Below are 16,321 nucleotides of genomic sequence, written 5' to 3'. Positions count from 1 at the left end.
TATGTTTGGTCACAATTTTTGTACCAATTTATAAGTTTTATTGCAACGAAGCTTACATAAATAGATAGAGAGTCTTTGCTAACAGTAACTCAGCAAGAAGGGCGCGGTTTAATTAGTCGTTAGCGCCCGCGTTTAACGTGGAGAGACAGATTCCAGTTTACGCATGCCATAGCTCTCGCGTGCGATACCGTTTTCACTAGTCGTTAGTGACCGCATGCGTTGGGCATTAGTCTTTAATTTTCCTTACTCTGCATTATACTCGTCTAATGAGTCCCAGCGCGATGAGTCGCTTGCTTTACATCGTCTGAACATTTTCATTCGTTAGCCCGTATGTCTAACAACCGAGTTATCCACTAATGAAATAGAGCCCTAAAGTACAGTCTCATTTGAATAAAACCAAACTTTTAACCCAAATGTGAGCAGGGGCGGTGTTATCTAGTGGCTGGGTAACAAGAAAAGTCAAGTATGGTTAAAACAAATGGTTAAGATATTATTATATTTTAAATATAAGACAAAATACGAATGAATTAAATCAAAATTTAGTACGTTTTTTAAATCTCATTATACGTAATATTTTTGTAGTGTACATGTAAAGATTTGCTCATTTTTTATAATTCACAATAGGCGAATAGAATTGAAAGTTATTTCCATTTCGCAAATAATTTAACATAACAACAAGAATAATTAGTAATAACATTTTGTGAAACAGGAAAATATTAATACACAATTTGATTTATTCATGCAAATTTGCTAAACATATATTTTTTTACATTACATTTTATAAACTTTTTTATACTACGTCACGGATTAAAATAAATTTATTTACATATATAAAAATTTTACTTAAATATTAATTTATTTACAAAAAAAAATTTAACGTTTAGGTGAACTAATTTCAATATTCAAGCAGTAAATGTTCCTGTTTCCGGCATATTTGTTTTTGTTTTTGTCCTCGCGCTAAATCGTTTACTGTATTCCTATATCACATTACTGAACAAACGTTAGTTAAAACTGTTATTTCTTTTATATAAATTATCTGAAGTGACGGACGACAATGTGAAAGAATAAAACCTTGTAGCTCGTTAAACCAACAAGAGGTCACCAGACAATCTATCTCGTTTATTAAGTTCGATAAGGAATTCATTAGCGGTGCTTCACACGATCTTACAGGTACGCGTTGCCCGCAGTTGCGGTTGCTTGCCGGGCCGCAAAAATCGACGACTGCGGCCCCCGGTCACCCGCTGGCGACCCGCAATTACATCGTGCGGCTACCGTACGATAACAGTGTGGAAACGACTTAACCCCGATGTATTACTGTAACGAAACTGAAACATATAACTAGTAAAAGTAGAGCGAAAACAGAAGATTCACAAATTTATAATATTTATACATACTCGTATGAAAGGGTTACATGTGAAATTATTGCGTCGTTAGAAGTTTCCAAAACTATAATTTATTATGTTTACTAAATGGTGTTTAAATTACTTATTGAAAGAATTGTAAGAAAATGATCGGACTAAAAAAATGGATCCAGGAACTGTTAGATTCGGTGTAAAGAAAATTTTAATATTTTGAGACAGGACTTCACGTAAAAGAAGGAAAGTATTGGCTGACGATCTGACGACATCTTATGACGTCATTTATATAGGAATGCGTATTCTATAGCAAAACATCATGCTGCGCTATAAACTAAGGAACATATCTGTTTTAGGAATTTTTTATTTAACGACATAGACAATCCCAATTTTAAGTTAATAAAATTCTGAGTTACTTAAAGCTTAGTTTTTCTTGAAAAGTGTTAGGGACTGGGTATCCTTTAAAACTAGACTGGGCTAGACCAACTATGTGCTGAACAAGTTCTAGAAACTTCTTCCAAAAGTAAAACAAAGTTTCTCAAGCCAAGATAACGCTCTTATGGCTTCGCTATTTTATGGTCTTCAAAAGGTTTTTTTTTTTTAAATGGTCATTAAATTTAAAATTGATAATCTATAGTATTTATGCAGTTTTTACTTTTAACCGATAACATAAACGGAACGTTAAAGTTTAAGTTTTAACGTACTCAAGTTATTTTTAAGTTTCATCAAAAGGGCGTCAGAATAGCAAAGAAAAGCAATAATGACTAATAAATTTACTTTTGTTAGAGCACGAAAATCCAAAGTCCCGAGAAGGTTCGTCTCTGCGGGGTAAGATCTGGCCCCGAGCCGGCGCGGCGACGCAACAAGTGTCTCGACTGTCGACGCCGCGACGTCGAGCATTTTTCCCGCGTTGGCGTCTTGGCGTGCGCGGGGCGGGGCGCCACGCCCAGTCGAGCGTACGCCCCTTCGTCTTAGACCAACTGTATTTCATAAATATTGACTGAATCTTACCATTGCTCAGGACTGTACTGCTATTGATAAAGATCTTTCAGAAAATCCATCCAAGCTTTAACGTACTGAAAATGTCCTTTATACTGCACTAGCTTTATTGGTGTTTACTTCGCGGCTTTCTTATTTTGAAATGCACCGTAAACACGTTGAAAAATGAACCGTCCTTGCGATAGCATCAAAAATAATACCAAGTTTACTTCAGAATCAAGAATAACTAGATTAGAGTGAAACAACCAATAGTGTTACAATATGAAAAAGCTCGTTATATTTCCTTTCCAACAACGCACAAAACAAAAATATTTTATAAAACAAAACTTTTTCCCGTCCCGCTCGCTCAAATCGAAAATTGCATAGGTGCGAGTAGGAGACGGACGCCTCGCATTTTCCCGGCAAATGAAGCGTGGCCAAACCACAGATTGACCGCAGAGAATGGAGGCAGCGAGTGACAGAATGGCGGCGGCTCAGTAGTGGAGAATCGCGCGAGCGGAGCACACGCGTGCAGCCTCCGCGCCGTGACGCACGCGACGCCGTCATACCTGTCAGCCGCACAACTTACGCTCCGTCATACGCGCAAAAAACACGACGCTCAATTAGGAAATCGGTGGTGACGCAAATCGCGGGGAAATATATATCGAAAAGCCCGCGCTCAGCTGATATCAACAGAACCTGCGTCGACGCAGCTCCGCCTCACATCCGTGCCGGTATGGTTTCGCTTTTCGACGTTTCGCGGTAAAACTAACCGAGTGAGTCATTTAAAATGACGAAAGTTAAGTTGAAACAGAAGTCTCCAAGGCCCGTTCCCACTGCTGTGAGTTCAACGTGAGTTGAGGAAACAAATTACATAAACTTCTGTTTACACCGCTACGTTCGCGCGCACGGTTTATTTTATAACAAAATACTCTATAAACGACTGATTACTTTAGTACAATTGTAAACATCCAAAGATCTCAACGACTACTTACATATAACGTCAGCCGCATCGTAAGACTGTATAAGTGTGAACAATAAATAAGTGATAATTCATCGAACAATAAGGGGAAATTTTGTTGGCGCGTTGCCAAGGACTTTTGAAGAGATACATTTGAATAAAGACAATTACTCATCATTGCTAAAAACGCGGAGAAAGCTTATTGAATAAACGCCTGCTCAGCCAAACGTTGTGGTCAAGGACGTTTCTCAAAGAAGTCTTAATATACGATAGTGAGACCGACAGGACCTTGAATAATATCTTGGACGTACGAACAACGTATATAGCATTACATTTATATATCATTATCCATTAACGGTTACGAAAGGATCAAAAAGCAAAGCTGTTTAGCAAGGTGTAATGGTGTGAAGGATGCACCTTCCGTACGAGTCGAGAGGCCGACGGCGCCGCGAGATGGCAGAGCTGGAGCCCTGGTGGCTGCAGTCCATAGTCGACGATACTCTCGTCGAACATCCGGACTTAGGTAAGATTTATTCTAGGAAAGTAGCGACCATTACTTTAAATCTTTGTTATAATAGACAATTCACATTTACAATCTAACGTTTGATTGCGAGGCTAATACGTTCTTACTCATGTCCCTGTAAACATTAAAATATTTTATTATAATTGATACAATATTATACAAATCCAGCGTCTATCCAAAAAGAATATATTACTTTTACTTGAGCTTAGTTTGTAGGATGACAAACTTTACTTTACTATGTATTTTAATAAGCACATAGTTTAATATTATATTTGTTTTCTATTTTCAATTATAATACGTTTAGTATAGTTTAATAATTAAGACTGATACTTAACTGGAATATTAAATCCAGAGACAAAGTAAGTGATATATCATGGCTTAAAATCTTTTTAATATTGTCAAAAAAAAAACATGAAATAAAAAATAATAACCTTCCATTTGCGACATAAAAACTCTAATTATTATTATTAATCAATTAGTGGATCGTTAATTTCTCATTTACCAATTTCTTGTTATAACACATTATCTATTTTTTAATTTGTCATTTGCGTAATAACCTGTAGTTTATGGAATTCCCGAATTGGTAAATATTTTTAAATTTCTAATATGAAAAGTTATCTATATCTTGACATACATATACTACAATTGGAGAATCTGTGATCGAAAAAAAATCGTATTTCGATGATGATAACTTAAAACCAATTATTGAAATTATCTCCTATCTGTCTGTCCGCAAATCCGCGTTATTTCAGGATAATATGCGAAACGGCTGTGCCAATTTTGACGTGACTTTGGCAAAGTATCTGATGCACGCGGGAATATTATAGGCTAATTCTGCATTGAAGAAATAAATAAAATACTTACATTTAACTACGATAAGTAATGATTTTTCACTCTCTGTGCTCTGGCATTTTTATAAATGTTTATTTGTTAATAAATTTTATAACATTGTAAGTTAAGAGTAGTTCTGTTATTCAACAAACTGTTTGCATTGATGACAAGCTCATGCTGTATCATATATACATTCTTGCCACCCATGACTCTTACATATGAGTACATTTTGGGTTTACCCATAAAATAATTCTAAAAATGTCTATTTAATATTGATCCTGCGTATCAACACTCGGATTAAATACAACACGTCATAATATAACAGTTGAGTTAACAAAGTGAATATTATTATACAAATTGAAGAGTATTTAGTAAAAGCATTTTATATTTTGCCTTGTGGAATAACAAAAACTAAAACAGAAGTTTTTTGAATATGTACGGATTAAAATAAAAATTACTTTTGACAGAGGAAAAGACTTCAACGCTGTAAATAAGCTTTACAATTTCTTATCAAAAATCCTAATATTTAAATAGATTTATAGAGAAAGGCAATAACAATACAACTGAAAAAATAATAATGTAAATATAAATAGAATTTGAACATTTAATTGAAATTCGAGAGTTGTACGATTGACTTAAATGGTGGGTACACTCTGAAGTACATGCTCGATAAGTTTTCTCGATTTCGAGCTAGTGCGAACGTATGTACCATGCAAGTCTCAAGACAAATGCATGAAGCTAACAAAAATGCATGTACACGGTCATACATAATCAAGGTCGAGCATGTTTATGTACCCACAATTAGATTAAAATAAAATAATTACCTTATTTTGGTTTACCTTTTTATTTTGTTGAAATGATTTCACAATGGGTTTTCAGTACCCTATCCTCTTACACAGAAACATTAGCACCGCACATTATCATGGAAAAAATTGAGATATCCGGTTATATTTTTGTAAGGGTTTTTCAGTGAAAACCCAAGGTTAAGTTGATTAATCAATATTGTACAGAGTTATTAAAACTAAATCGTCATCGTGATTTGTATCATAAGAGCTGTATTTAAGGATGAATAGCAATAAATTAAAAAAGTATATTCAAGCTACACATGTAATTATGTTAAACCTTTCATCAATTCTCTCCAAGAGTAAATTAACAAAAAAAAATTTATACTATTTTTTTTGGGATGTCGCCAGTACTTTGCCACACAATTATTTTCGCTAATAATATCTTTACAAAAATATTTGTACCTTCTGTTTTACATATTGAATTTTTATGCACCTTCGGTGAGCAAAACACAAAGGTTCGGCTAATGTCGATAACAATCTCTTATCACCAAGATCAGCATTGTTGAATTATTTATCAGGATATTAACACCTTTGTAATATTACACAACTTTAAAGACCTTTAACATCAATCATATTTGAAAATTTATTATAATGTTGTTAAGTTTAATTCCTAATATAAAATTAATAACCTTAATTTAAAAAAAAAACCTCGTGACTGAGAACCTAATGGTTGAGATAGCGCCATCTATAGGATGCTTTTACAAAGATTATAAAATTATCAATTTTTTTTATTTTTACCAAATATTATTATAACACTTCATTATTTTATATGTACTGTAAAAACATTCAAAATCGATTTAGTTATTTAAAAAAAATTATGACGAGTAAGATTCAAATTGGATTTTCACTCCTTATGACACTCCGGGGAAGAAGATGAATCGAATGACACAAATCGGTCAGGTCGTATAGACAAAGGAATTTACACACATACAAAGCCACATACAGAAAAACAAACTTAAATACATGCGAAAAAAATCCTCTTGTAGGTTAATAAGACAAGTTTTGCATATACTATTAACATGCTAAAAATCAAACATACTCATCCAAGAAGGACGAGTGATGAATAGGCACTATCCGCGCCTATTCATCACTCGTCCTTCTTGGATAAATCCTTCTCTGTGACAGCTGTTAGACTGTGGAACGATCTTTCACCTAACATTAAAAGAGCCTCCTCCAAAATTATTTTCAAGCGCATCATTATGTTATGAGACTCCATTCATAAGCAGCCTTCTCGCTGTTATCGCTTATTATTGTACTTATTAATCTAGAGTTTTTATTTATCTTATTCTTTTTCTTCTACATGTACAATGTTTTATTAATATTATATACAATATTTTATTTATACTTATTTATTTCTAATATATTACTGTATTACATAATATTGTATTAGTAAAATAGTATCTTCAATTCATATCTGCCCTGCACATAATTATACTTTCCTCTCATATACCGGATGACTGGTAGAGAATGCCTTTAGGCATTAAGTCCTCCTTGTACTTGTATAAGTGCTAAAGAATAAAATAAATAAATATTATTGTTCAACGCAAATTCTTTCAAATCTATACAGATAAACTAAAGATCCAAGTTACAAGTGTAGAGACGTGTTAACCTAAACATAATAGACTCCATTTAGCCATTATAGTTATTTATTTTGATGTTCTGTCTACCCCCCCACAGTGTATAACCGCGTTCAGTCTTTGTGTGATTCAATGTACAAATAAAGGTATAACAATTACGTACAATCACGTACAGTCAACAGCGCGCGGATCCCCAGTACAGTCGCGTCTAAAAGCACTCATGGTAATGAGCTCATTGAATGTGCCCTAATGAGGTCACAGGCTGACGGGGCCGATCTGGAGATCTATATTATGTTAGGCCCGTGTTCCCGAATTGTTACGTCGGCTTATAAATACGCATAGTATAATTACTCTTTCAATATCAAGTTTACGTTACATTTGGTGAATGTTGTGCCGAAAAATATTATTCCTATTAAATAGGTAGTGACGTAAAAAATATAACATAAATGTAAGATTACTAACAACTCTAAAAATAATTCAACTAAGAATGTTGACGTAAATCTATTGCTAGCGGATTTTCCGATAGTATTTTAATGTTCTTATTAACTACTACGTTTGACCTGATAACGTAAATCTGTATCTGAGCGTAATGCAATTATTTTATAAATAGCTCTGGCGTTAATATTTCCTAGAACATAGCTGTTAATGTTCTTAGCTGACAAATTGATATTATAAGAATTGCGATGGAATTTGTCATTGACGCTACACTTATATAACATAAAGTAAGCTGATTAAGTTAAATGATACTATTTTAAAGAGAGAACAAAAATTTTCTTCTGATAGTTGTAATGTGTGTTACGACACAGTTTTGTTAAAATCCACCCTCAAGATGATCCCTCAAATCACAATCTTGAATCCGTCACTGTCTCTACCACAGATAGGAAAGTGTAAAAAATTAACTTAGTAACACAGTACAGGGTGATTGTTTTATCAATTGAATATTTAGGCAAAGAAATTTAGATTGATGTGCAGTCATCACATCCAAGCACCCTTTATCACGGCCTAACCGCATTCCTTACCCGCACTTTGTGGCCGTATAATTTGTACGTAGCTTCCGTAAATAGAGTAACCACAGTTATACTATTAATTTTTTTATCGTTTCCCGTTACTATAGGTTAGTCTATTTACAGCATTATATCTTAGTATAAAATTAGATTAGGTAAACATTCATACCTAATGTGAACGCGCTTTTTTTTTAAAGCAAAGAGCAAGCTTAACGCTAAAACATGACGTAGTTTTACAGAGCATCGATTTGGCTATACGGTAAGCTTCTATTGTCGTAACACATGTTTAGAAAGTGTTTTTTAAAAGATAGCGAGATTACAATGTGTTCGCCAAGAATAGTAAAATGGTGCAAACTTACGGATAGTAGAACATGCTGTATACAGATAAACGTAGTGTTTATTTATTTTTTACGTTACGAACGCTGTTTACATACGATTTAATTGACATTACTTAGACGTCGTAGTCGGGAATACTTGTAAATATTTCAAATATAATGTTTACACACGCTTCCTTATCATAGCTTCTCAGATTTTTGGTTTCTGCAGTACCTACATATCTACGCCCGGGTATCCTTTAAGAAGCGAGCGTATCACATCCTAAAAGCCGGCAACTCATCTACGGTTCCTCTGGTACTGCATACATATGTCCAGGCGACAGTGACCTCTTTTCATTAAAGGTTCCAATGCTCCTTTGCCCCCTATTCATATAAAAAAAACTTTACAGCACAGTATTCTAGATAGCGTTATAGTTTTGCGTACTGTACCTGTTTCCAAAACCTATCAATCAATTAAAGGATGACACATATTTTTTTGTAATTCAACTAAGGTCATTGACTCTTGCATTTTGTATTACAACAAATGAACGTTGCCACATCGATAAGTATAAACAAAATAGACATATAAGTACATAAATGTTTTTCCTCATTCAATCAGTTTTATGGCGTTTCCAATTATATGCATACTAATTTGATAAAGTGTCGATGCCGAGGTGTTTTTATGACGCATACTAGTAGACATTATATAAACAAACATTAGACAAACAAGAAACAGGTGTTTTCTTTGGCTACATAAAACATACTATTATAATCCACACATTAAAAAAGCCCCAATCTGTGCTAGAGTGGGACGATAGTAGGAACTGTGCAAATCAGTAGGGCAACCTAGGGCGCTGGACAGAATAGGGTTGCCACCTGTCTCTAAATTACCATTAATAACCATGTTAACGCTCCCTTCCCAGACATTGTAAAAATGAGGTGCCGTAGAAAGCTCGCCCAGAGTGTGTATACACTGGTGCAAACTACTACTATCCTATACTTTGAAACTACACAACCAAACATAATTACAGACATTGCATTCCTTATTATAAGATTTACATCCAATTATACTTAAGTATCCGCTAAAAAATAACTCATTGGTAGCAACTAGCGTTAAATGGAATTACTCATCGTATCAATAAAAAAATCGCACACCGATTAGATAGCTACTAAATAGTGCTTCCTTGACGTCAGTATTACAACACGTCACAAAGTAAAAAACTTGTTTTTGAATCACCTTATCGATGGTCATGTGTGCTTCTTTCACTTAATGATAGCATCTAACAATATTAAATTGACTATTTTGAAATACAACAGCAAGCAGTCGTGGCCGAGCGGTTAAGGCGTCTGACTAGAAATCAGATTCCCTCTGGGAGCGTAGGTTCGAATCCTACCGACTGCGAAATTTTAGAATCTACGTTTTTTTCTAGATATTTTACAGCTCTATTAGTATAAACTATATTTTCAATTTATCGCAAAAAGAGAGTTATATTTTTGCACATAAACATCGTCGAATTTTCTACGAATGTTTTCTTGTATATTATTCGTTAAGCCTCAGCTTCGCACTTTTCCTGCCAAGAAATCGCTTACAATTAAACAAATACAATTTTTTATTATGTTTTGTAACCAGACGAATAAAAACACAATTTTATAGACGCTCCATTATTTTTTTTTTCAACAGTTCGTACTGGGAGTCCTGACTACATGTGTTCGATGCTGCCGCAGCATTGGCGTTCAAACAAGACCCTGCCCGGCGGCTTCAAGGTGGTAGCGCTAGGAGAGGTGGTGGACGGCACGCTGGTCACCGTCCGCGCTGGCAACGACGAGAACATCACCGCTGAACTTAGAAACAATACCGCCGTCATGAAGAATAGAGTAGCCAAATTCAATGACCTGAGGTTCGTCGGGAGGAGTGGGAGAGGTAAGAATATTTGTTATTTTAATATGCGAAAATTATGCCCCGATATACACAATATTGGGTATTACGAGTAATAGGTACTAAAGTGCTTAATCTAAACAAGGTGGTTCAGAATAGGCATTTGTTTTTCATGAATTTAAGTTATATTTTACAAAACTGAATATCTTGAAATTTTTTACTATTAAAAACCTTTTTTAATTATAAATAATAATGTGATAAACCAAAACAATTAAGTAGTATACTACTTTCAAATTCTTTTATCATTATTATTTGGGTTTTACAATGTCATCATATCTTGTTAACGTGTTACTAACAAAAACAAAAAAGGACATTATTAAAAAGGTGTAAAAAATCGATATCGGAACCGATAGATGTCAACTATAGATCAAGAAGCTAATTCAAGAATGTCCTAGCAAGCCAATGGGCCGAGAAATATCAGAGGTAACACAACCGATCGCACGGCGATCCGGTTTCAGGTGCAATATTCGGTGCACGAGACCTGATTGACAGCTAATACTTATTAGGGCTGGCGTCCACTAGACGCTAATTTGACTCCGATACAATCGCATATATTGTCTTACATGCAATCTTTATACTTTTAATACAACTTCATTACGTTGCTCAATATTCGTTACTAACCTAAATCGAAATTTCCCGTAAAAGTATTTAATTAAGCTTTCCTTTTAATTCTTCTGTATTGCATCACTTGTAGTGGAAGCGTTCTTTAAAACTTGCACTTCTTTATCATCAATATTCGATATCAAAGATAGAGAAACTAAAGTTTAGTCGATGTTTTGCGCTTCATACTCGTATTCACCCGATATTAAACAATCTCAAATCGATTTCATTATTGAATCCTATTCGATTTTGTTTACAATCGAATTCTATTGCATTTTCAAATTCCAACTTTGAACGCAAGAATAGGCACAGTACAGTAACCACATGAAACTTTCCCCGATGCATCTCGGTATCAGAGAGGTAGGATTTTAATTTCCAAACCGCAGGCGGCAGTAAACGACGTTCGTACTTTACAGTTCCATTGTGTTGGCATACAACATATTACAGACCCACATGCACGTGTAAAGCTGATGTCAGGCAAGAACATTCCGTTCCACGACTGGTCATCTCACGGATATAAAACACTATTATGTGTTGTCAAATCGTTTTAGCTATACTTTGTCTTAGTCTTAGGGTTGTAAGTTTACATATTTCAAAAATAACATCCATAATACATTAAATAAAAAAGGGCATGATCCAATTTTACTAATATTATAAATGCAACACTTTGAATATTTGTTAGAAGGTACCTCCAGAACAGCTGCATGGATCTCGGATAGATGTAGAACATAGTCAGGAAAAACACATAGGCTACTTATTAAGATTTTTCTTAATTCTGCGCGGACGGAGTCGCTGAAAGCAGCTAGTAACATATAAATGAAGTGTATAATGAAATGGGACTAGGGTAGAGATTATTAATTCTATAAAAATTTGTTTCGTTTGATGGTGTTAATTTTTTTTACTGTTCGTACTAATAAAGTTTTCATATAAACTACATTAACATTCTTAGCAAATGACATCGAGTAATTAATACATCATTATTAACAATTACACGCAACTTATAATTTACATCAATCCGAATCCAGAGACCCATTTCATTTATTTTCCTAATATATTAGAAACGCTTTTGATTTTCTTCGGGATTAGTAAATACAAATCGATACATAGTTTTAGTGATGTTCCTATTTCATATATCGATGACCATAATTAGGCGTGTAACTAAATACTGGTAATACGTGGAGCTAGTGACATGGTCATCACAACAGTGCGCCGCTAATGCGACGTGATTTGAGCGGACAGGTCGGCTCCGAGACTCACTGGCCCGCACCGAATTATCGATACCCCTACACATTGATTTTATTTATTTATATTCGATCAGGATACGTTATCGACAAGTTGAGTGTCAAATTGGGAGACGATGAATACTACTAGTTAACTTAAGACAGTAATGGATGTCATGCCAATAAGCCTGATTTACTTAACTTTAAAAAAAGCTCTAAGTCGGCAGTATTTTGCTTCTTTTGGCAATCAAATTCGTAAAGTCGTTTCTCGGTTCGGTAAATTCAAAAAAGTTCAACTAACTACTAGCTTGTGAGAGCAATTGAGGTTTAAAATTAAATGTAACAAACACAACTAAAATTCCACCAATGTAAAAGTATAATAAAAAAACACAGGATGAGTTGTCATCAAGTTGAACACATAATTAGGCGCGAGTGGTCGCACGTAAACGGCATAACCAGAATGCGACCGAATCATTTTGTGTAGCGGTTGCCGTACTATTACGCTCCATTCTAAGCTTCCATGTGTTTTTTTACACTCAACGACTTTTTGGTCATCTCTGATTGTTGCCTCGTGTCTACTTATGATCACTATTTTTTATACTTGCGATGTTGAAATAGTTATTTCAAGCAACATTGTGTTAACAACAGTTAACTACGACTCTAAGTAATTTTGACATTTAATTATTTAACTGTACACATTTTCATTATTAAAATGAGTAAATATTAAATCTGTTCTAAATAGATCTAATATAGTATCGAATTAAGGAAAATCTGTCAGTTATTTCAAAATATATAAAATAAATTCTAGTTCGTGCGTAGCTAATTTAGTTAAAAGCATAACAATAACAAAGTATTTGGTGTTTATCTTTTATTAGCAAGAGGATGCGAGGTGTTTCCCGGTATTCCCTGATGATTTATAAACTAACGGTTAAGTCAATTTAAATGTCGGCAACATTTGTGTACATAAAAATATTTTGCCAATAAGAATATACAATTAAATGTGTTTTTTTTTTAATTCGAACGAATTCGAATCACGACTTCAGGGCCTAGATCGAATATTACGTTTTAGTAACGTCATCAACAAAATTCGTATCAAAGTTCAAAGCTGATGACGTTACGTAAGCTCAAGACGCGAAAATTCGTAATAAACCCAAAAAGATCAGATTTGAAGAAAGATTTGATAGCCTATACTGATACTTAAAGTAGATTTGATTTGTATTAATAAAGTATAATTGAGAAAACGCTCAATCGTACATTGATACTCGCAGACTTCACTCTTTATCCTTAGTGCACGCTTACCGCAAACGATTTTCGTGAAAATCATGTCATAGCGAAACTTATATATCTGAACGTGAACCGTCGCCTCGCAAATGTCACTCGGGATTTACACTCGATCGTAAATCAAGATGGCTGCCGCCCCGCTCCCCTGGCCCTCAACCCGCACCCACCTGCGCCCGCGCACAATAATTGAATATTTCACGCGCCTCTCTCAACACCTCCAGAAGACGGTCGTTGGAATACAATGTTATGTTTATTGCTTCGCGCGTATTGTGTTAGGTCCTAAACTGTTGATGACTGATCATGCGAAATGCATTAAGTTTGATGGTGATTTTAAACGCAATATTTCACATCGTTCGGGACACGCCTTTGGCGTTTAGCGGCCAGTGGTTTATGATGATTTGTTTCCGTATTGAACTGTTGCTCTTAGTCTGTGTGTTGCTTTGTAATCTTTGAGAGCATGCAGGACATCAATAAACTGGAGTGAAAAATAACGCCAAATATAGAAATAGATAATTTGGATAGATATTTAACAAATTTGTGATTTGGTTTGTTTAGTTCAGTAAGAAAGGTTGCCTTATTAACGGTATACTTTTTGACTACGTGTTATCAATGTCAAGTATTTCACTTAATAACTACATATATATGTATGTATAGACATTTAGTTCTGATGCCTACGCATGTGTCAGGCAATTTATGGCAGTTATAATCAGCATAACTTTGTACATTTTAATTAATAATATTCAATTCTTATATATAAAAACAACAGAAACAATCGAACACAAACGCACAAGCGATATGTCCACGGACCAGTCTTGACTCGTTCAGGAAATACCGACCGCTTGATAGTTTATCAGTATCGGTGGGAACCGCAATTGAAATTTCGTTCCGCTCCTATCTATTTTTTAAAAATTACAATTATAATTAGAACAAATAACATGTTATTGGAGTACGAGGTTAATGTGTCATTTGAGATTTGTTTATTTTTGTTATTAAAACGTTTATCACATTTTTTCTACATTAAAATGAAGTATTTAATACAAAGGCTAGTGTTATATTCTATACTAGTGTCTAGTATCAAATATTTCAACTCTCCTATAGAAAAGGGATATCTAAACGTATTCGACTAGACAAAGCTTCGAAATCAATCATTCGTACTAAATCGAGAGCGCGCTCTACACACGAATTATCTGCATTAGACATGTTAATCCACTCATTTTAACTGTAATTTTATTCCGTATTTATCGGTGCATTCATTACTGGCGACCGCAAATCGGACGCCCAAAAAGCACTCTATTTTCCACCGTGCGCGCGCGAACCAGCCCGTGCGTAGCGCTTTGCGCGGGAAAATACTGTTGCCCCAGCGATATGAAATATTTAGACACGTTCTTATGTATATCCAATATGGCGTCGAACATTTCATAGATATTAATAAATTAGCTACAAATGCAACCACGTACGCACTATGCTTCTGTTACAACTAAGTTAAGACATTTGATAATTAAAGTACAAAGTATAGTTTTAAGTTCGTCTCTAAAATTAAAAGTCCGTTTCTAACTGTTTCGTGTGACAAGTCTAAAAGTATTTATATCAACTTCATTGAATTATAATGCTTGCTATTTTAATAAAGGTAATTGAAATATAATTTAAAAAATAAGCGTGTTGACATGAAATATGTTATCTTTTTAAACTTTGCGCCGTTAGATGAATTAATGATGGGTTTTGATAATAACCTCTTCTAGACTCTCGGTAAAACTAGGTGTGTTCAATGAAAGAAAATTTTAATCTGTTTTAGTTTAAAAATATTTAATTTACCTTTTCACAATTTATGTTTATGTACATATTTTGCTAGATTATTTTTTTATTCAAATTAACTATGTTATAATATTTGTTCCAGGCAAAAGTTTTTCGTTGACAATCACGGTATCGACATCTCCTCCTCAAGTGGCGACATACCAGAAAGCAATCAAGGTGACCGTCGATGGGCCGAGAGAGCCGCGCTCTAAAACAAGTTAGTTGCTTTAGATAATATTTTTTTATCTTTAACTACTTGAACCGATTTTAGTAAATTAAATATCTACCAGCATTATATGTACCGCATACTCATGATGTACGTAAGGGGTAATAGAAAGTATTTTCATCTTAAAATTTATATTTTCCAGTACATCTGTTTTTTTAAATGTCTACTTTTTATGCAACTACAACTATAACATGAAACATATCATCCAATTAAATGTTATCTTTATACACAGTAAATAATTTATTTGCAATAAAGTTAATTCCGGATATATTTCAAACAATAGCTCGGTATCCAATGAGCAGTAGACACAAAACCACATATTAAAGTAAACATACATCCATTTAAAACATATTTATTTTGTTCATTTACATTTCGCATCACTATTACTAATGCACAATAATAATTATCAGCATTAAATGAAAAACTAATTTGATTGGACATGTCACGAGCCGGCACCCAATTTGTTATTATTCGATGCACTGTTGCAAAAACCGCAGGAGAGACGTAAACAATTAAAATTCTATATTTTACTACGCGGCTTCACATAAATAATATTATAATCAGATAGCGAAATCTATAAATATAATAATAAATTAACAAAATCAAAAGGTGACAACGACAAACTAAGTCAAAATATATGAAAGGTGATTGAAAAGTTTCGGCGAACGAAAAGTAAAAAGGTACTGTTTTCTTTAAAAAAAAAGAAACGACTGTCGTCAAAAACTAAAATGACAAATGGAAATTAATTCTAAGGATTTCAAGAGCTCAATACTTACACAAATTACCTACAAAAATAATAAGAGAACTTCCTAGCTCTTGAAAAAAAAAATAGAAAAATAGCAAATAGTTTAAATAATTTCACATATTGACATGTTAATT

At 34.1% G+C, this 16,321-nt stretch overlaps 1 protein-coding gene and 1 non-coding gene across 3 annotated transcripts in view; both read left to right on the top strand.

The window, feature by feature from the left end:
• The first annotated feature begins 2,844 nt into the window (after positions 1–2,844).
• Positions 2,845–16,321, top strand: part of LOC106721059 (protein lozenge) — a 31,022-nt gene continuing 17,545 nt past the window's right edge. For both annotated transcript variants that reach the window (XM_014515927.2, XM_014515926.2), the window contains exons 1-3: positions 2,845–3,817; positions 10,070–10,309; positions 15,320–15,433. In XM_014515927.2, coding sequence (XP_014371413.2) covers positions 3,706–3,817; positions 10,070–10,309; positions 15,320–15,433 — 466 coding nt within the window. In that variant the 5' untranslated portion in view covers positions 2,845–3,705. The remainder of the gene's footprint in view (positions 3,818–10,069; positions 10,310–15,319; positions 15,434–16,321) is intronic.
• Positions 9,709–9,790, top strand: Trnas-aga. Its single transcript has one exon. It is a non-coding gene; the product is annotated as a tRNA-Ser (tRNA).

This window comes from Papilio machaon, chromosome 15 (genome assembly GCF_912999745.1).
Source record: "Papilio machaon chromosome 15, ilPapMach1.1, whole genome shotgun sequence".
Classification (NCBI taxonomy): domain Eukaryota; kingdom Metazoa; phylum Arthropoda; class Insecta; order Lepidoptera; family Papilionidae; genus Papilio; species Papilio machaon.
This window is presented reverse-complemented; position numbering and strand designations above follow the sequence as displayed.